This window comes from Pseudorasbora parva, chromosome 2 (genome assembly GCF_024679245.1).
Source record: "Pseudorasbora parva isolate DD20220531a chromosome 2, ASM2467924v1, whole genome shotgun sequence".
Taxonomy (NCBI): domain Eukaryota; kingdom Metazoa; phylum Chordata; class Actinopteri; order Cypriniformes; family Gobionidae; genus Pseudorasbora; species Pseudorasbora parva.
The window spans coordinates 32,421,773-32,443,467 of NC_090173.1; the positions used below are offsets into that span (position 1 = coordinate 32,421,773).

Consider the following 21,695-nt stretch of genomic DNA (forward strand, 5'->3'; position numbering starts at 1 on the left):
CTTAATTTCAGTTCAGGGAAGAGAGTGACGGATGGCCGAAGCCCTTGGCCCCTTAAATGTATCTGATATGATAAAAAAAGCTGTTTTTACCTGACCGGCAAAAGCGTAAGTGCGGGCGCCCGGCGACTGTATTCCGTCCCGTCATAATAAAAAAAGTCCCGGTACTCGCGAGCCGTTTAGAATAGGCGCCCTCTAGTGGACGAAAAGTTGCTTAGCTTAATGAATGGGATCTTATGTTGCCAGCTAGCATGTGCCGAGTAAAAGTGATCCAAAAAAAAACCACCCACCTAATTACTTATTGTGGCCTGCGTATTCACAACGAGAACAAATAGCGACGCAGATTAAGGCGAAGCACAGGCAAAGCACGGCTACTTGGGCGCAGAAATATCACGCAACACATTGCGATCGCTCAACAGCCGGAGGACGTGAGGATGAGAGCCAACATATCTCAGTAGCAGCCCAAGTAACAGTGCTTCGCCTGTGCTTCCCCATAGGTCCTTCTCAAAAAATTAGCATATTGTGATAAAGTTCATTATTTTCCATAATGTAATGATAAAAATTTAACTTTCATATATTTTAGATTCATTGCACACCAACTGAAATATTTCAGTTCTTTTATTGTTTTAAAACTGATGATTTTGGCATACAGCTCATGAAAACCCAAAATTCCTGTCTCAAAAAATTAGCATATCATGAAAAGGCTGTTCCCAGAGTGCTGTATCAAGGCACCTCAGTGGGAAGTCTGTGGGAAGGAAAAAGTGTGGCAAAAAACGCTGCACAACGAGAAGAGGTGACCGGACCCTGAGGAAGATTGTGGAGAAGACCGATTCCAGACCTTGGGGGACCTGCGGAAACAGTGGACTGAGTCTGGAGTAGAAACATCCAGAGCCACCGTGCACAGGCGTGTGCAGGAAATGGGCTACAGGGCCGCATTCCCCAGGTCAACCCACTTTTGGGCTACAGAGAAGCAGCACTGGAGTGTTGCTCAGTGGTCCAAAGTACTTTTTTCGGATGAAAGCAAATTTTGCATGTCATTCGGAAATCAAGGTGCCAGAGTCTGGAGGAAGACTGGGGAGAAGGAAATGCCAAAAAGTCCAGTGTCAAGTACCCACGGTCAGTGATGGTCTGGGGTGCCATGTCAGCTGCTGGTGTTGGTCCACTGTGTTTTATCAAGGGCAGGGTCAATGCAGCTAGCTATCAGGAGATTTTGGAGCACTTCATGCATCCATCTGCTGAAAAGCTTTATGGAGATGAAGATTTCGTTTTTCAGCACGACCTGGCACCTGCTCACAGTGCCAAAACCACTGGTAAATGGTTTACTGACCATGGTATTACTGTGCTCCGTTGGCCTGCCAACTCTCCTGACCTGAACCCCATAGAGAATCTGTGGGATATTGTGAAGAGAAAGTTGAGAGACGCAAGACCCAACACTCTGGATGAGCTTAAGGCCGCTATCGAAGCATCCTGGGCCTCCATAACCCCTCAGCAGTGCCACAGGCTGATCGCCTCCATGCCACGCCGCATTGAAGCAGTCATTTCTGCAAAAGGATTCCCGACCAAGTATTGAGTGCATAACTGAACATAATTATTTGAAGGTTGACTTTTTTGTATTAAAAACACTTTTCTTTTATTGGTCGGATGAAATATGCTATTTTTTTAAGATAGGAATTTTGGGGTTTTCATGAGCTGTATGCCAAAATCATCAGTATTAAAACAATAAAAGACCTGAAATATTTCAGTTGGAGTGCAATGAATCTAAAATATATAAAAGTTTAATTTTTATCATTACATTATGGAAAATAATAAACTTTATTTATTAATAATTTATTAATATTATAATAATACATTTATTCATTTATTAAACTTTATCACAATATGCTAATTTTTTGAGACGGACCTGTAATAGTCCCATGTCAATATCTTCCTAGAAAAGTACATCATCTTAATCTGCATCGCTATTTGTTCTCGTTGTGAATACACAATAAATTCTATTTTAAGTTTATAAATTCTAATAAACAAGAAGTAATTAGGTGGGTGTTTTTTTTTTTTGGATCACTTTTACTCGGATCACTTTCGGAGTTTAGCCGACCGGATACGGCGAATGTTTAATCTGTCAACGAGCTCTGTTTCACCTTCGTTGCTCTGGTTGGTGTAGCGCTATCCTATCGTGTGCAGAGGGAGTTTGAAAGACAACCGTTTATCCCGCCCCTAACGTTAGTTTTTAGGTAGAGAAGTTGAATAAAGTAATCAAATGTAAAATAACTGCATATTTAACTGTTTAAATTAAAAATGAATCCTTATTAAACTTACAAAAGCTATTCAATCAAGAGCAGTGAGTGATGTCCTATCTTTTGTTTGCCGCTTGTTCATATTAAACTGTTATTCCCTTAACTAAGACGAGTTGATACATACCTCTCTCGTCTCAGTGCGTGCACTTAATCGCTCTGTGTCACCATACTAGGTCGTTTAAACTGTATTTAAATAGGGAAAACGTGGAGGTGTTTGGTCGCTTCTAACTTGATCTCTGTTTGGTACCATAGTCAAAAAAGCATGTATTAATGACTTATTCTGCATGATCATATTCTAAATCCCTTAATCCTACACAACACCTAAACTTAAACGCTACCTAAACTACCTTACTAACTATTAATAAGCAGTAAATTAGGAGTTTATTGAGGCAAAAGTCTCATTAATAGTGAATACGTGTTTCCCATACTAAAGTGTTCCCAATGATGCTAGAGCCTTTCTAAGAACTAATTTCACTTTTCTGAACCACTCTTTCACTTTCATTTTAACCACTTTCATGGATGTATGAAGTGTGATCCCCTCAAACTCAGACAAAATAGTAGCTCATCGAATTAACAAACATGTAACAAACAAAGTCTGAAAATAAAAGCCAACTGATGTTTTGAATATAATATAATATAATACATTTTGATTGTGGCTTTAGTGTCTATTGAATACAGTGGATCATTACTTATTGAACAGTAAAATACATTTCCAACTGTTATTTATTGATTTCACTACCAAAGATGGCCTAGTGAGTGTCACCCAATGGAGTCATTAAAATAAAATATTTAGATGTAAGACTGATGACTACACATTCATTGAGGGTTGTTAGCTCCTTGTTATGGACATATAATATGGCATACCATCATGGCATTGACTTCCTTTGACCAATTTTGCGCAGTATTGGAGGCTATTTTCCCAAGTTACAAATTCAGAAATGTGTAAGATGAAAGGTTTTTGGATGAACATCAAAAATTATGAAGGATAGACTTACCAGATGTGTCTTAATATCGCGATCCATACATTCAGATCGGACATGATGAACATACGTGATGAATGAAAATGCCTGTGAGGGAAAGAAAAGTCATTAAATTAATCATTGTACAACCTTCGTTAGAATGAATTTGTCTTATGTAAGACTGGAAACACTCTGACTAGGCCAGCTCTTCTTGTAATACAATGGACATCTTTAACATGGTCTAAAAAACATAACTAAGTGGCTTAAACATTTAATTCCAATGACATTCACTAGCTAAATTATTAATTATAACTCACAGTGATGAGTATCCAGACTTTCCCAATCATTACGTTGCCTTGTTAACCATCAGAGGTTTGCTCCATATGACAAATCTTCGCCGTCCTGTGCATAACAAAGGGAACACAGAAGTGAGTCAGAGCGAAGAAAAAATATTTAAGAAATGACAACAAATATGGGATCATATCAGTTTAAAATCGGCCATTAGCTCATTCCGTAATGGACTCTTTTATTGATCTAGATGAATGCACTCTATCTTTTTGGCTAATGGATTCTCCTCAATAAATGTGAACCACCGAGGAAACCAAAACCTCTAGCGGCCTCTAGAATAAATTGAATTGATTTTCACTTAAAAAAAACGCAGAGCATGTTGATCACCAGCACTAATATCACATAACTGGAAAGAGTTTATACCAATTACAAATCATCTTAAGATGCCAACCAAGTATAAAGATCTACATACTTTAAGCATTAAAATCTGTAATGTTAAATGCATGCATATAGTTAGTTATGCAACTCATAATCATTGTTTCTCAACTCCAGTCCTTAGGACCAACCTCCCAGGAGGTTTTAGATGTCTCCCTTTCAAACACACGAAAAAGCTGATGAGTTTATGTGTTTTAATTAGTGAGACATCTAAAACATGAAGAAGTTATGCTGCAGGGATTAAAAAACACGGTGTACATAAATGCTTACTCATTTGTTTATTCATTCACTAAGCCTGAAATCATGCGGCAGTTGTGTGCACAATATAAAAAAGAAAACTGGAGCTGTCACAGGAACAATTTTATCACATCATGTATGGAAAGAATATTAAGAACTGTACTGTAATTACACCTAGAGCAGACATTGCTGAATAAAGTCATTTTTTTTGTTATTTTTGGACCAAAATGTATTGTCGACGCTTCAAAAGAGTCTAACTAACTAACTGATGTCACATATGGACTACTTTGATGATGTTTTCATTACCTTCTGGACGTGGGCAGCAAGTGGGCATACACTTACATTCAAAGGACAGAAAGGCCTTGGCTCTGACTAAATCTAAAATATCTTAAACTGTGTTCCGAGGATGAACAGAGGTCTTACGGGTGTGGAACGACATTGGGGTAAATCATTAATGAAAGAAATTACATTTTTGGGTGAACTAACCCTTTAAGCCCCGGGTATACTTTGGCCGTCCGCATGACGTGATTTTTGTCGCAGCCACATGCTTGAAAAAAGAGGCGGGGTTGCATGTGGGGGCGGGGTTGCACGTGTCCCCCCGCCCACAACTCGTCTCATTGGTTAGTGCCAAAGTATGACGTCGATTGAGGCGGGGTTGGACCTGGAGCGGGACTGCACGACTCGTCCCGCCCGCAACTCTTCTCATTGGTTAGTGGCGTTCAAGTCTGACGACGTTACGGCAATCAGGAAATGCGGTTAATAACAATGTCCTGAGGCAGTATATGTTCAAGACAGCATGTTTTTAGGAGACATTGATATTCTGAAACACAGTTGTAGGCCTACTAATAAACATATTAGGGATATTATAACAGGTGAAACAGCTACTCATAAAAGTTTATTGTGGAACAGTGTATTTAGAAATATAAACTGGAATAAAGCTTGGTGTTTTTTGAAGCATACTGCTTAAATAATAAAGTAAAAGAAGTTACATTTAAATTTTTACATGGTATATATCCAGCTAAAAGTGCGATAGAGAGGTTTAATTTAGGCTAGATATTGATTATTCATGTGATTTTTGTTCAATAGAAAAATTATATATTATTCATCTATTTTGTTATTGTATATACACAAAGATTTTTTTGGGTGGACGTGGAAAATTTCATTAGAAGGAAAACAAATGTTATATTTAAATTAAATAATTTTGATATATGTATATTATTCCAATGAATGTAATAATAATAATAATAATAATAATTTCACCTTTATTGTTCAACCTTTTATTATTTTGGGAACACAAAAAGAAATGGTCAAGATCCAAGCCACATTTTATTCATTTTCTTCAGGAGACTAAGGACTATTGCACCAGTTTGAATAATATTGTGAATAAAAAAGAAAGAAAGACTTGTAATATTCTTAATGAATATACTTTTTTTTAAATTAATTTATCAAGGTTTGTACACTCTGGCATTTTTTTGTTTCATTGTTCTTTTTTTATTTTATTTTGTTGTATATATGTATTAATATGTTTTATTTGTTGTATATTACATGTTTTTTCTCGCAATAAAAAAAACATATGTTAATAACAATGTTTATAATTTCTTATACTTATGAAGTACTATCATGTATAAAACAAAACTGTGCATCCGTTAATTACTTATACCTGGTGATAATATATAGTATCAAACACAACACATTGTAAATTGGTTAATTTTTGGAAAACGTTTTATGTATGTAGACTACTTTCCTAACAAGGTTACTGCTTTTGACTTTTCACATCGCAATGTTACAACCCCAAATCAGAAAAAGTTGGGACAGTATGGAATGTGCAAATAAAAAAGAAGTGATTTCTAAAATTACTTTGACTTGTATTTCATTGCAGACAATATAAACACAAAATATTTCATGTTTTGTCTGGTCAACTTCATGTCATTTGTAAATATGCATCCTTTCCTGTCATTCAGACTTGCAACACATTTAAAAAAAAAGTTGGGACAGTAAAGCATTTACCAATTTGTAATGTTGCCCTTCCTTTTCACAACACTTAAAAGACGTTTAGGGGCTGAAGACACCAAGTGATGATGGTCCATCCCAGATGCCTCCGAGCCCAGAGAAGTCGACGGCGCTTCTGGACACTGTTAACATAAGGCTTCCTTTTGGCACAGTACAGTTTTAACTGGCATTTGTGGATGTAACTACGTATTGTGGTACTTGACAAAGGTTTGCCAAAGTAGTCCTGAGCCCATGTGGTGATATCGCTTCTAGATGAATGACGATTCTTGATGCAGTGCCGCCTGAGGGATCGGAGATCACGGTTGTTCAGCTTAGGCTTGCGGCCTTGTCCTTTACGCACTGAAATTCCTCCAGATTCCTTGAATCTTGTAATTATGTTATGCACTGTTGAATGTGAAATATCCAAATCTCTTCCTATCTTTCTTTGAGGAACATTGTTTTTAAACATTTCAATAATTTTCTCACGTATTTGTTGGCAAACTGGCGATCCTCAGCCCATCTTTGCTCCTAAAGGATTAGATCTTTCTTGGATGCTGCTTTTGTACCAAATCATAATTTCAATCACCTGTTGACATCACCTGTTTCAAATCACATCATTATTTAACCCTTTTACCTCAGTACTAGCCCTAAATTGCTCCTGTCCCAACTTTTTTTGAAATGTGTTGCAGGTCTGAATGACAGGAAAGGATGCATATTTACAAATGACATGAAGTTGACCTGACAAAACATGAAATATTTTGTGTTCATATTGTCTGCAATGAAATACAAGTCAAAGTAAATTTAGAAATCACTACTTTTTTTATTTGCGTTTTCCAAACTGTCCCAACTTTTTCTGATTTGGGGTTGTACAATGTAATAGTTTAAAATTATTTTTGTTAATGTATATTGTTTATAACAATATACATTAACTTAATTACTTATTTGTAAGTTATTTCTATTGTTATTTCCATCTTATTTGGTTAATATAATTATATTTTATATATATCTTTTATGGTACACGCATCATTTAAATAAAAGTTTAATATTCTCAGCAAATCTTAGGATGTTATTAAAATGAATAGATTATGGATTTACTTAATAATGAAAAGGGTTAAAAAAAAAAAATACCAGCATGGTTTGTATAACAACATGCCAAGACAAATAGTTCATTGCACACACACACACACACACAGCTTCTCTATAATTCAATTCAAGAAGCTTTTGGCATGACAAAAAAATAAATTTTGTATTGCCAAGGCATTGAAACGTGTGTAATGTATGTATTGCATCTGAACTCAGTGTGTTTCTCTACTGTCCACCACAGTAACCTCAGCTCTGTGTGTGTGTGTGTGTGTGTGTGTGTGTATGTAGGCTATGTGTATATATTATATATTATTATTATGATTAATGTTCATATATGTATTTTTAATTATGTTCATAAATTCCTAGCTTTGGCAATATTATATGATTTACATTCATGCCAATAAAACAAATCTGAATCTGATCTATATCTGAAAGATATAGAGAAATAGAGAGATATTATACATCGTATATAATGTATATGTTCAGTTGTTACATGATTTCTGTATTACATGTTTTATTTATTGTTATTATTATTTATTTATTTTATCATTAATATTTTATTAAAATGTATTATTTTGCTAGGCTATATCTAGCCATCTGCACATAGCCTACTATGTATGTCTTTTTATTTTAGTTCTATTATTATTACTAATATCTCTAAATATATTCAGATGTTACAAATCATTTTTCTATTGTTTGAATGCTTTGGTAATACAAAATGTATTTTTTGTCATGCCAATAAAGCTTCTTGAATTGAATTATAGAGAAGGTGTGTGTGTGTGTGTGTGTGTGTGTGTGTGTGTGTGTGTGTGTGTGTGTGTGTGTGTGTGTGTGTGTGTGTGTAGTTGTATATACAAATCCCACCTTCTTTATTAGAATTAATTAAACGGTTTTTATATCTCAATAACATTTAACTATTTGTCTTGGCATGTTATTCATATACAAACCATGCTGGTATTTTTACCCTAACCCTTTTCATTATCAAGTAAACCCATAATCTATTCATTTTAATAACATCATAAGACTTGACATTCTTGCTGAGAACATTAAACTTTTATTTATATGTTAATGCATGCGTGTAACCATAAAGAATATACTAAAATAACAATATAAACAACCAAATAAGATATATAACTTACAAATTAGTTATAAATAAATAATATACAGATTACAAATAATTTAAAACTATTGCATTGTAACATTACAATTGCGATGTGAAAAGTCAAAAGCAGTAACCTAACCTTGTTAGGAAAGTAGTCTACATACATAAAACGTTTTCCAAAAATTAACCAATTTACAATGTGTTGTGTTTGATACTATATATTATCACCAGGTATAAGTCATTAACGGATTCACCGTTTTGTTTTTTATGCATGCTAGTACTTCATAAGTATAAGAAACGATATTATTAACCGCATTTCCTGTTTGCCGCAACGTCGTCGTCAGACTTGACGCCACTAACCAATGAGAAGAGTTGCGGGCGGGACGAGTCGTGCAGTCCCGCTCCAGGTGCAACCCCGCCTCAATCGACGTCATACTTTGGCACTAACCAATGAGACGAGTTGTGGGCGGGGGGACACGTGCAGCCCCGCCCCCACATGCAACCCCGCCTCGATCTGCAGGCTGCAGCCAGGTGTACTTGCACATCCGTGGTGCGGTGGTGTAGTATACTTTGAAAGACGCACAGACAGGGCTGCGTGCGTGATGCGTCCGGGAGCAGAAAGTGAAGTATAACCGGGGCTTTAGTTTGTCTCGTGCCAATTAGAATACATAGAGGGGCGGGGTTATGACCTATACTGGGACCAACCACCTGGGGGCAATCGAGACATTTTGGCTTCAGTTTTTAACATGAGTGTGGCAGGCTTGGTCGCAACTCTACAATTGCAATGTAGCATGCAACATTGTAGTTGCATTGTCAATTAGCAAGTCTTGAAATAAAAGTATCAATAAATCACATAATTGGTATGTTATGTGTTATCTGGGAAGAATCTGCATGCAGTTATAATTTGCATTTTACCATGGTGAATACACAATACTAACCTTTCATGTTAGCCTTGTGATATTAGTATTGTGTATTCACCATGGTAATGTTTGTTTCCATAGAGCAAAATACCACTTCAATTAAATATTGTGTTTTTTTGTATATTTTTAAATGACTGTGGTGGTGGCTCATATACTGACTTACCAAATGTATTGTATTAAAAAAAAAAAATCTAATTAAAAAAATAGTTTGGGACTGCTATTTAATAGCCCTGCCTAGGCCTACTATTTAGTCATCAATATTATAGTCATATCCTTTCAATATATGCATAAAGTGCTTGTGTGTGTGTGTTAGTTTTTGTGAAATAAATGTGCTTGTTTTTAAAAATATATGTATTATTCCTAAAAGAGTGTGTTGCGGGCGGCACACCCATATGAAAATGTGGGTCCCGTGAACAACTGCTATAGTGTATATGTATTTTAACTTAAATAGAGACTTGTAGCTGTTTGCAAAAGATATTTTAAAGTCAGCATGGAACGGAAATTGCAAAAGTCGTTTCTTCTCTATTGTGACATACAGTATATCCGAGTAAAAGGGATTGTTTGACAAGAAAAAAATATAAAGGTGGGACTTGATTAGATGGTCTATATGACAATTTACAGACAAGGTACAAACTATTAGCATGCTGTTCTAATAGGCCTATTATTTCATTAGTAATACAATATAGCCATGGTCATTATTTTGAATTTTGAACATTTCATTTTATCACAGGCCCATATCAGATATGATCCACAATGAGGAGAGAACAACTGTTTCACGACCCTGCTTGATGTCACTACGAACAATAGCTTTGCCTTCATTATGGTCAATGGTCATATTTTATAGCCTAGGCCTACTACCTGTCCTACAGATAGTGTACTAGCATCATCTGTCAGACCATTGGGTGGGAGTGGTTGCACCCGCGTGCCCTCACTCAGAACCCTCTCAAGCTTCGTTAACACACCGGCAGTTGGGCAGTGACGTGCCGTGATTCGATCGATCTGACTATCACAAATAGGACACTGAACCGAAAACTGTTAGACAACCTTTAAAACGAAATCATACGTGCAGACAAACAGAAGCTAGACTACTGATTTTTCTTTACTACGAGAACTGAATATTAACACGTCCGGATTACCGCATAGCTGGCTACTGCAATGGATACATTTCCTAAAAGGTATGTTTAATATTACAAATATGCAATATATATATATATATATATATATATATATATATATATATATATATATATATATATATATATATATATATATAGGCCTATATCTGACATTCAAATCTGTTTTAAATCCACCAGTTACGCAGGCAAAAACGTAATGTAGCCCATGCTCCTCGTCACCATGTCAGCCGTCAACTGTGTCAGATGCCATACTTTCAACTTTTCATATCAAATAGCTAGCCACTAAAAACAGGACGGAAAATTCTGGATTATATAAAAAAGACTACACAAACTTTGTATTTTGTATTAATATTTAAAAAGTAAATAAATACATTTCATTATTTTTAATATTTTATAACAGTAATCCCAATTGGAGTTCGAAAACCATGCATCTAGAACTCAGATATACGCCTTACCTTTCAGCCGCCTTGTCTTGATCTGTAACATACTTTCGCTTTCTTGCCTCTATATACGAGCCCCCTTGTGTTTGTTTGTAGTTTAAAAACCCCCAAGATACCAGACAGGAAGCGTGAGAAAGTGACCGAGTGGAACATCCCAGTGTATATTTAAATATAGACCAAATATACAATGTTCTTACGTCGCGTGGGTTTACTGTGCAAAGTGTAGCGCTGTTTAAAAACCAACCGCAACTTTAGACGCAATATGAAGGAAGTCCCCACCCCCTTTCGTTGCACCGTTTGCTGTTGGACTTAAATGTCAATAAAACTTTTTTTGTTGCAACGTGTATAAAAGTTATAACGTGGGAAAGATGTCACAGGAATACCTCATATTTCATAGCAATTTAACAAATTTTATTTTACCAGTGTCTCTCCAACAATTCCTTCTGTCACATACGTCACAAGCAGAGATCGACTTTGTTTGTCTACAAAGTCGATCTCTGCTTGAACATATAGACCTACTCATATTTCCCTGAGATTATCATAATATACAAGACTGAAGGGCAAATGTAAATTATAAACTACAGTATAATTCGGTAACAATCTTTTGCTGGCCAAAAGTGATGTCCAGCCTGGGGAAAATGACGTCACCCGTTATTAGAATATTATTAAACATTTGCCAAATATTGTGTAAGTCTATTGCGTATTAGAAAGTCGATTGTTTTACTTGTGATAGTACATTGAAAGATGCTAAATTTTGCAGACATAACTTTGGCCAGTCTGTCATACAAAGAAAGTATGAATGCATGCAAAAACAAGAGAACCAACAAAAATGCCAAATAATTTTGTCAGATAAATACTTTAACCAAGTGTAGTGTTTTGATAAAATATTAGAAAAATATAAAATGTTCCTTATTTTGATTGTTTAATCAAACTTGTAGAGTTTGATATCCATTTAAAATAAATATCCCCTCTGGACATCACTATTTGTGCTGTAATTTAGTTCCCAAGAACTCTAATGCATTGATTAAACTGAGCTGCATCAGCTGGCAGCAAGCCGATCAATTAAGCCATTATTACCACTGCTTTAGCACTATCATTTTGGTAAGTTGATCTATTAAACATCTGACAATAGTCTGACATGTCATTCCTACTCCAGTAAATTTGTTATTGGCCCCACAAAATTACAGGGTTAGCAGAGCACCAGACATTGAGACAAACAAGAATGCCCGATAGCTTATTCCAGGTACTGTAGATCTTTTTGTTGGGTAACAGAGACAGATTTAGGCCTAATTTCTTCAAATTAACAATTCAGTGATATCCTAAAGGTGTTATAGACATTTTATATCTGATATTCCAAAAGAAAAAGAAAAAAACAACAGTAACATTCCTTAAATAATCTTAAATCACAGAGGGAATCGTCATTGCCAGTAAAATAATCTTCTTTACAAATGAATTTACAAAACAATGAAAATCAACACGCACATTCAAATCTACACTACAAGATTAACTTTGTGTCTTATTCACCCCTAAAAGGTTGGTAGTAGTACCTTTAGGATATATAACTACTCTTTGGTATGAATATGCACCTTTTAAAGGGTTATATAAAAGTAAAAATATGACCTTTTAAGGTACCAAAAGGCACAATTTTTGCACATATCTTTTCTCACAGTGAATAAAAATTACAGAACATATTAGCATTACAGCTGCCGTGAGATTTTTTTTTTGCTAACTCCCAGATATGCTAATGCTGTAGCTTAAACCACACATCATATCTTATCATATCATAACCACACCCTGGAAAGACAAATATGTCAACACACTTGCACCCACACAAAAAAACAACTATCAGACAGACAAATGTATTCTTAAAACACCTATTGTAGTGAGATATTTTATACAAACATTATATTGTAAAAGCGTGTTAGCAAATCAGCAACAATTAGCAAAACCAGAAACTACACTTTTTTTCAGTATTGACATTGGGATAGTTCCACTATATAGCACTCTCAAACCCTACAAACATCAAATAATTAAATATAAAATCCACAAATTACATAAATATAAACCCATCTTTAAACAAATGTGAATCTATTATTCCTGTCATAATTTCATGACTGTATGACAGGGTTGGCTTTTGTTGCTTCCTTGATGTCTGGGTTCAGCAGAGACATAAGATCCATCATGGCTTGACTGATTTGAGAGCCAAATTTATGAGAATCCTACGCACAAGAAAGAGCGAGAGAGAGCGAGAGAGAGAGAAACAAATTCATATATGTCACAACATTCACATATGTCATGCAGATCTGAGCTAATTCTGAGTCTATTATATAACAAAATGAAATTACAAATACACAATACTGGAGGAGCCAAAACACAAAATACACATAAAAGATATAAAAGATGCATAAATTAAATATATGGACACTAAACCTTTCTAAACTATGTAAAAAGAAAACGCCACAATTCAAGTATATTATGAATTTTCAAAATTATATAATTAGCTCTCTTTTATTTAATATTATAAATAATTAATTATTATAAATTATAACAAGTATTTTTAATAGGGATTCTAGACACATTTTATTTAAAAATGTATATTGAAACCTGAGATATAATCTATATCAGAAGTATGTTTTGTTTTTTTATAACCTACTTTGTACTCAGGGTTGCCAAGTTTTCGGTTTCCCCTCAATAATGAGCTGCTTCTCTGCTTTTTTGGGTTATTTTTTTTGTCTTGCAGGTTAAAGGTTTGACATGTTGCATAAATAGTATTTCTCTGAAAAGCTTGTATTGAAATAGCTTGCATTTTACCTGTGGTGGGCCGTCAGGGCCAGCAAGGTCTTCTCTGGTGGCCTGATAACTATCAGAATCACTGACTAAAATTATATATGGCCTTGAGGCCTTCAGAATCAATATAATAATAATAATAATAATAATTTGTTCGATTTATATAGCGTTCTTCAAGGCACTTAAAGCGCTTTACATATAGAAGGGGGGAATCTCCTCAACCACCACCAATGTGCAGCATCCACCTGGATGATGCGACGGCAGCCATATTGCGTCAGAACGCTCACCACACACCAGCTGATTGGTGGAGAGGAGACTGAGTGATGAAGCCAATCAGAATAGGGGGATGATGGATGATTAGGAGGCTATGATGGACAGGGGCCAATGGGCAAATTTGGCCAGGATGCCGGGGTTACACCCCTACTCTTTTTCCGAAGGACATCCTGGGATTTTTAATGACCACGGAGAGTCGGGACCTCGGTTTAACGTCTCATCCGAAGGACAGTGCTCTTTGTCAGTATAGTGTCCCCATCACTATACTGGGGCATTAGGACCCACATAGACCACAGGGTGAGCGCCCCTTGTTGGCCTCACTAACACTTCTACCAGCAGCAACCTGGTTTTCCCAGTTGGTCTCCCATCCAGGTACTGACCAGGCTCAGCCCTGCTTAGCTTCAGTGGGAAACCAGTCTTGGGCTACAGGGTGATATGGCTGCTGGTAATATAGCTTACAATGAATAGCAATGAAACTGTGCGCTTTAACCAATTAGATAATCGCTCATATTTAAATAGCTGATCAGATTTCAAGTTGACGACACTGGAGCAAGTGCAAGTGTATAATAAAAACATCTGGTGAGAGCATCAGCTGCACACATTGGCACATTAATTATGTATTAACCATGTGTAATGCATGTGCTACATGTTAGTTTGGCGAGGGAGGATCCTTGTCTGTTTATAATCCCTAGGCTACTATATGTGATTTTCAAATTGAAATTGTGTATAACACATAACAGTGAAGTATTTTAGGTATGGGAAATGGCATGTGCTGAGTTTTGATATTTATAGATAGGGTCAATGGGCTAGTTTTGATTGCCATTTGGGCTGCTTTTATTACACAGACCTGGTTTGTACTGTACTTGTTTAACTGCTTCATATAAATTATCATATTATATTGAGAATTTGGCTTCTTTATAAAAATTATAATAGTTTGTATTAGTTGACCTGTATACTGATATTAAGCCTATTTGCAGTGCAGAACAAGAAGTTAAAATAATGCCATGATCTGGATATTAAAAATATCATAAATATCTAAAAAGGCAAGCAAATAAACTGTCCTTAATTATGCTTTGCTCTTACAGTCTCTGTGCACGAGTGCTTGCAGGACACATGAAAGCTGATCATTTCCTCTCCCATGATGATGTAAGATACACCGTAGCCATCATCAGCCACCTTACAAAGGAACAAAACATAAACACAGTGAACAAAGGAGTGCTTTTACCTGTCTGTGTGTGTGTGCGTGTGTGTGTGTGTGTGTGTGTGTGTGTGTGTGTGTGTATGTGATGATCAGTTACTCACCGGACCAAAGCCTCCTCCCAGCGAGATGAACTCAGGATGGTTGACCAGATCAAACAGCTCAATCTGTTGCACAGGAGTCTGAGATGTGGAGAGGCGCCAGGGCTCTGACAAAACCTGCATGTCACATACAGGCAAACCAACAAATAATTAAACAAATTAATGTGCGCACACACGCATCGCTTGCAACTCTTTTCTCACCCATGAATACCCTTTATATCACAAAAACATTTTTAACAAAAAAAAATCAGCTGCTAATGTAGTTTTGCATGCTCAAGCATTATTTTAGTTAAAGAGTTGTTTTAGTTTATTTTTTGGTACTATTTAACATCTTCTAATGGCGAGTTCACACTGCCCAATTTTAGCCCAGATTTTTACTTTGTGACCAGTTTTGCGAAATCGCAGACAAATGCCCAAAATGTGAGTGACAATCCCACATGTGTGAATTATCAAAGACGCAATCTGAGAGAATCGCAGATGAGTCGTCAACACCCGTGGCCGGATGTTTGGCATGCTCGATTAAAAATCCTGCTGTGTGAAATATGTTCTGATTGAAAATAGCCTACAGCAAATGAGAGCATGATACAGGGCAGTGGAACGTTCGGGGAGGAGTTATTGCAGCAGAATATCAGTATTAAAATAGAAATATTAAAAATTCTATCAGATATATAAAGCACAAACAGAAAGCACAAACATTTGCTTGACCAGCCGCAACAGCAGCACATTGAAAACATTTATTTATTTATTTATTTATCTCCAGCTCTGTGCAGAACACAATCCTTGATCCCTAAGTCTCCCCAAACACGTTCCTCTTCCAACTTTTTCCTTTTTCTTCTTTTTTGCTGTAAATCAGCAAATTGTCACAGACAAGCTTTCTGCAGTCTATATTTTTAATAATTTCAGTCTCGCGTTACTTCCTTGACACTTCTGTAAAAATCCCGTGTCACCATGTGTGGAGGCGGTTGACTATAATAGTTGATGACTCCTCCTAACTGTTGATAGGGTTTTCAACAGTTCCTTCTTCAAAAAAATGTTTGAATGGTAAAAGGTATTATACCAAAAATGTAAAGCATTGACATCACCTCCCGTTTCCGGGATAAAGGCACAGCTGTGTGTGTGTGATTTTTTTTTTTTTTTTTTTTTTTTTTAGAGAGAGAGAGAATTTTTTTTTTAATTTAGCAATCCATTTATTTAAAAATTCTCAAACTCCAGTCACAAAATCAAATAAACATAAAGAAAATACAATTAAAATAAGATAAAAAATTATAATTAAATAATTACATCAACACTACTGAAATAGCAATTTCATTATCAACTAATGCACATAACACATTTTCACAGCACCATTCAATTTCAAAAACATTCAACACACTATTAGTTTATAAAAGTCAATTACAAGTCGGGATTTTACCATTTTTTTTAAAACTGGTACAAGTTCTTTGTCCCCTTTCTGTTCAATTTTATTTCTCCTAGTTATATTGAGCAATTGACATTTCCTTTTTTCCTTCATACTATACCTACAACCAAGAAAAAAATCCTGCTTTGTAAAACACTTCAAAAGATTCAAAAAGAAGCTCTAAAAGGTTCAACAAAATGGGAAGTCTCTTACAAAACATAAAACAATGAAACACAGTCTCCCTTTCATTGCAAAAAGGACAATTCTCACTTAAATTTGGGTTCAACATTGCCACAAAAGAATGAATTGCTATAGCTCCATGGAGTATCCTCCATTGAAGATCACCAACTCTTTTAGGTAAGGTGGGTTTATAAAGAACCCTCCACACTGGTTTTGTTGTTTCAGTCATTTCTAACGTGTCTCTCCATACAGTATCACTTCTGTTCTTCAACCACTTAATATTTGTCACTTTCACAATACTTCTGTACAATATGTTGCCTTTAGCTGCAAAAAAGTCTATTTGCTCATCAAATTCCTTTAACAAGAGGTTTGTGTAATTTGATGAAATAAAATCAGGTACAATACTTATATCTGGGAAAAAATCTTCACAGTCTGGAAATATGCATTTCTTATTATACTCCTCAAGTAGAGATCTTTCTTGTACATTCAAGGCCCCCTGCAGTTTATCTAAAAAGTGTTTAATAAAGCGTGCAGACTTTACCTTTAAAAAGGCTGAAACTGCATCTGCATCTTTAAAATCAGGGCCTGCATTATTTATGATGTGTTTCAATTGTAGAGATCCGTTTCTGTACAGCAAATCTTTAAGACCAGGTATTTCTTCACTAGATACATCAAGCCGTGCTCCACACACAATAGGCTCTTCAAGTACCCAGTATAGGGACGTTAAAGGTTCTATCCACTGATGTTTAAACAGACTCCATACTTTAAAGAGACTTTGATAAATAAAATAAAAAGGAACTCCTCTAAAATCAAGTTTTTTGAAATCCATTAAAAACAAAGCAATGTCCAAGCCAAGTCCACTTATTCTGCATAAAATGCATTGAGCCCCTGGTCTCTATACCAGTCTTTCAGATCCCATCATAAACTTCTGCAGAAACTGAAGACGATAAGCAGCACATCTACTTGTCAAATGCACTAAACCTTGGCCTCCATCTTATTTAGCAAGGAACAAGACACTTTGAGGGATCCAATGTAAATTGTCCCAAAAGAAGTCCACCATTTCTGCTTGAATTTAAGATAAAAAAACCAACAGGAGGGTCAACAAGGTGGAAGCCACAAGATTGTTGATAACAAGTTTGCGTCCTTTGAAAGACAATTGAGGGAGCAGCCATTTCCATTTTATCAAACATCCTGTTACTTTATCTGCCATCCCTTCCCAGATCTTCTGTATGAAAGAGTCATTGCCTAAGAAAACACCAAGGTATTTTAACCCGTCTTTTTGCCATAGTAAACCACCAGGTAAAATGGGATTTCCTCCCTCCCAATTCCCAAGCAATGAAGCATCACTTTTTCCCCAATTTACAATTGCTGATGAAATATCTTTAAAATCATTAACAGTTTGTTGTAAAATTCGAGCATCATCACTGTCATTTATAAAAACAATAACATCAGCAGCATATGCAGACAAATAAAAAGCAGTATTACACAGTGGCAATGTCAAACCCTTTAACTTGCTTCATAACATAAAAAGCAGGGGTTCTATAGCCAGCACATATAATAGCCCAGACATGGCACAACCCTGTCTGACCCCTCTCTGTACTTTAAAAGGGGTACACTGACCACCATTGATTTTGATCACACTCTCAATTTCACAGAACATTGTTCTGATCATATCAATAAAATTTGAATTAAAACCAAAGGCTTGTAATGTATGCCACAAATAAAAGTGTTCAACACGATCAAAAACCTTCTCTTGATCAAAAGAAATAAGGCCAGTATTAATTCCAAAAAGTTTTGAAACCTCTATTAGATCTCTGATTAGAGTTGTTAGCAAAACATGATCTATTTGGTATGCAATATGTTTGATCACCTTCCCAATTATTTTACTTAATCTGTAGCCAAAGTTTTAGACTGGATTTTGTACTCCGAGCACAAGAGAGAAACAGGCCTCCAATTTTTTATATTTTGGAGATTACCTTTTTTGGGCAATAGAGTGTGTGATGGAAATATTTGGTATAATGGCCTCAGAAGTGGTAAAAGGGTTATTTAACATGGAACTACAGAAAAACGCAGACTAAGGATGTTCAGGTCAAAGACCACCCAAAAAGGTGCTTAACACAATAGAAGTCATATGATAGATACATTATAAACCAATCACCAGAACCAATCACAGTAAAGGAAACTTGAGTGACATTGATTTTCACTCAAGCTGTATTGTTTAAATGTACATGTTTCTTTCTGTTCAGAGAGACTCATTTGGTTGTTGTGACCAGTGATCTCCCGGCCGTGAATAAAACTTCATTTCAGCAAATAGCAACTTGGTAGTGGTGTCAGTTTGCTACGTAGCTGAGGAATAGAAGTACTAAAGATTCTGCGCTCAATAGATCATGGCAGAGACAGTGATAGTGTTGGAAGACTACAGAGACGTCCTCCAGGTGAGGCTGTAATACGAAAGTATTAAGGATCCTGCAGAGACCAGCGTAGGGCTGAGAAGGACGGTGACAGTGTATAGATGCTAAAGACCTGTGTGCTCACATATGTTTGAGCATACGCTGGTGATAGTAGCTTCTCGACAGGACGCCGTCACCTTACTTCGAGAGGTGATTTACCTCGAAGTATTGAAATTGTGTTAGATGTATTCGAGAAGGGGATTACCTTGAGATACTTTAGCTTTATATCAACAACTGGGAGTTGTTTTGAATTGTTCGTGGTGAAGTCAGATATTCGTATTGAGAATTTCCACAACAAGTGAAAACTGCCCTTCTGCAACTTAGTGGAAGAAAACCTTTACTCAGGCTTTCATCAAACACTGCTAATAGATCTGCACCTATGATGGGCCAGAAAGTTTTATAGAATTCAATGGGTAAACCATCAATTCCAAGAGATTTCCCCTTCTCCATGCTCATCATTGCTGTATCGTCAAAGGTAATTTCAAACTTTCGTTACTCTCTTCATCTAGTTGTGGCAGACCTTCAAAAAAACAAACAGTCATTTGTTCATTTGCTAAATCAGCTCTATATAATTTTTCATAAAATTGCACAGCAACCTCTCTTATCTCTGAAGTTTCAGTCACTTCCTGTCCTGTGTCAGAAATCAAAGAATGAATTATTCTGGTTTGACTATTTATTTATTTTTCCATACTGAAGAAAAATTTGGGAGGTGCATCCATTTGTGTAACTTTCTGTAAATGTGAGCGAACTAACGCTCCCTGTGCCTTAATGTCCAACAAGTTTGACAATAACGTTTTCTTTACTGTCAGAGCTTCAGTATGTTCTTTTTTGCGTGTAAATGCAGACAAACTCAAACTATACAGATCAACTATCTCAGCCTCCAAAGAATTTAATGATCGGGTAATTTCTCTTGTAACATTAAGAGTGTATTGCTGGCAAAAACTGTTAATTTGTATTTTCCCGCAATCCCACCACTGAACTATATAAATCCCCCCACAGAACTATATAAATGCTTTTGTTGCTTACCTTTTTCAATTTCCTCAAAATCATAAAAAAACTGGAGTCACATTTTTAGAAAACAAAATTGCCACGCCTCCACTAATAGATGATTTATGACTAAGGAAAAGTGAACCTCCCCACTCTCTTTTTCAGTCAACCTCATTTCTTTAATCGCTATGCGTTTCCTGTACAAACATAACATCAACAGACTTCTGATTGATAAACTCATACATCATCATCTCTAGCTCCATTTATATTTAAAGTTCCCATTCTTAGCTCACTCATTGTATTATTAAAGTTCAACAAGAAGCTAAGAGGGGAAAGAGCTGAGCGCCCAAATCGTCCCAATGGAGGCTAACGATCGGCGGGTGAAGGTCGCTGCGCGTTCGGTCTTTTCAGCGGGGCAAAAAGGGATTTATTCCAATTTCTCTTTATCTGACTCCATTTAATCATAATTTAGAATTTAGGTTAGAATGCCAATTGGTTATTTGGTCATTCATATTTAATAGTTTAAGTACACATTTAATTATTCCGTTTAACCCTTTGTTGAAATTATACCCAACCTGAATAATTCCAGAGCAAGTCAGAAAGAATCAATCAAAGTGTAACAATTTATTAACAGTCAGGTAAATGTATAATGCCAATTACATAATCAATTCAAAGGTAGTCTAATCCATATGACATCAAATACTCTGAAGTAAAGAATGAAATGTATACCTGTGTAGCGTCTGTGGTCTCTTACAATGAGGATCAAAGATGAACCCAATGTTGATTGTAAAAAGGGGGGGGATAGCTTTTAGCCGCATGTGAATTAAGAGCCACGCCACAGAGTCTGGGGGAAGTGACAACTCTGCCTGTTTTATTTGGACTGGGTCGTAAAACTGCCGGTGATCGGGTCACACGACTCGAACCCTGTCCCCCCCCCCTTTCATTCCCCAGACAGAAAGGCGCCAAGACTCCTGTCAATACACACGGACTCACAAACACACACACACATTCCTTATGAAGCTTTAATTAAGACTATTCTAGACTGTATACGAGGTAGCTTGGTGTGTATATGCATGCTCCTTGACTCATGCCTACTCAGTCATGGCGTAGAAACAATGTAAGTTCATTTTAAATGCTTGTATTCCTGTGTAAAATTGTATCTCTGTTTTAATATCTCCCAGCCATAAGGTGTTTGATATCTAAATATTCCTATTTCTTTGACTTACTCAACGATGCACAAAATGGGATTGTGAAATGTATCATTAATATGTTTAGCCGACTTGGGAGTAAAACCATACAAAATCAACACCCCTTTACGACACCTCAGAAACATGCAAAACAGGTCATAAACTAAGACAAAGAGAACTTTTCCCGCTCAGAATTCACCCTCTGGATTGGGTGAATTATCCAGAAGGGGGCGTGGATTAATTGTCTTAAAAGACCAGT

The 21,695-nt window shown here is 36.2% G+C and overlaps 2 protein-coding genes, 1 long non-coding RNA gene and 1 pseudogene across 3 annotated transcripts in view; 1 reads left to right on the forward strand and 3 right to left on the reverse strand.

The window, feature by feature from the left end:
- The window catches only part of LOC137040591 (uncharacterized), a 30,415-nt gene extending 19,300 nt beyond the window's left edge, over positions 1-11,115 (reverse strand). The window contains exons 1-3 of the mRNA XM_067416353.1: positions 10,893-11,115; positions 3,565-3,649; positions 3,284-3,355 (exon numbers count right to left, since the gene is read on the reverse strand). Coding sequence (XP_067272454.1) covers positions 3,284-3,355; positions 3,565-3,594 — 102 coding nt within the window. The 5' untranslated portion in view covers positions 3,595-3,649; positions 10,893-11,115. The remainder of the gene's footprint in view (positions 1-3,283; positions 3,356-3,564; positions 3,650-10,892) is intronic.
- On the forward strand, positions 10,250-15,409 carry LOC137040600 (uncharacterized). The gene is made up of 3 exons (XR_010897933.1): positions 10,250-10,476; positions 15,023-15,083; positions 15,232-15,409. It is a non-coding gene; the product is annotated as an uncharacterized lncRNA (long non-coding RNA).
- The window catches only part of cpt1a2b (carnitine palmitoyltransferase 1A2b), a 44,856-nt gene continuing 34,446 nt past the window's right edge, over positions 11,286-21,695 (reverse strand). The window contains exons 17-19 of the mRNA XM_067416342.1: positions 15,240-15,353; positions 15,021-15,113; positions 11,286-13,096 (exon numbers count right to left, since the gene is read on the reverse strand). Of these exons, the coding sequence (XP_067272443.1) occupies positions 12,986-13,096; positions 15,021-15,113; positions 15,240-15,353 (318 nt within the window). The 3' untranslated portion in view covers positions 11,286-12,985. The remainder of the gene's footprint in view (positions 13,097-15,020; positions 15,114-15,239; positions 15,354-21,695) is intronic.
- LOC137056795 (5S ribosomal RNA) lies at positions 14,268-14,384 on the reverse strand (annotated as a pseudogene).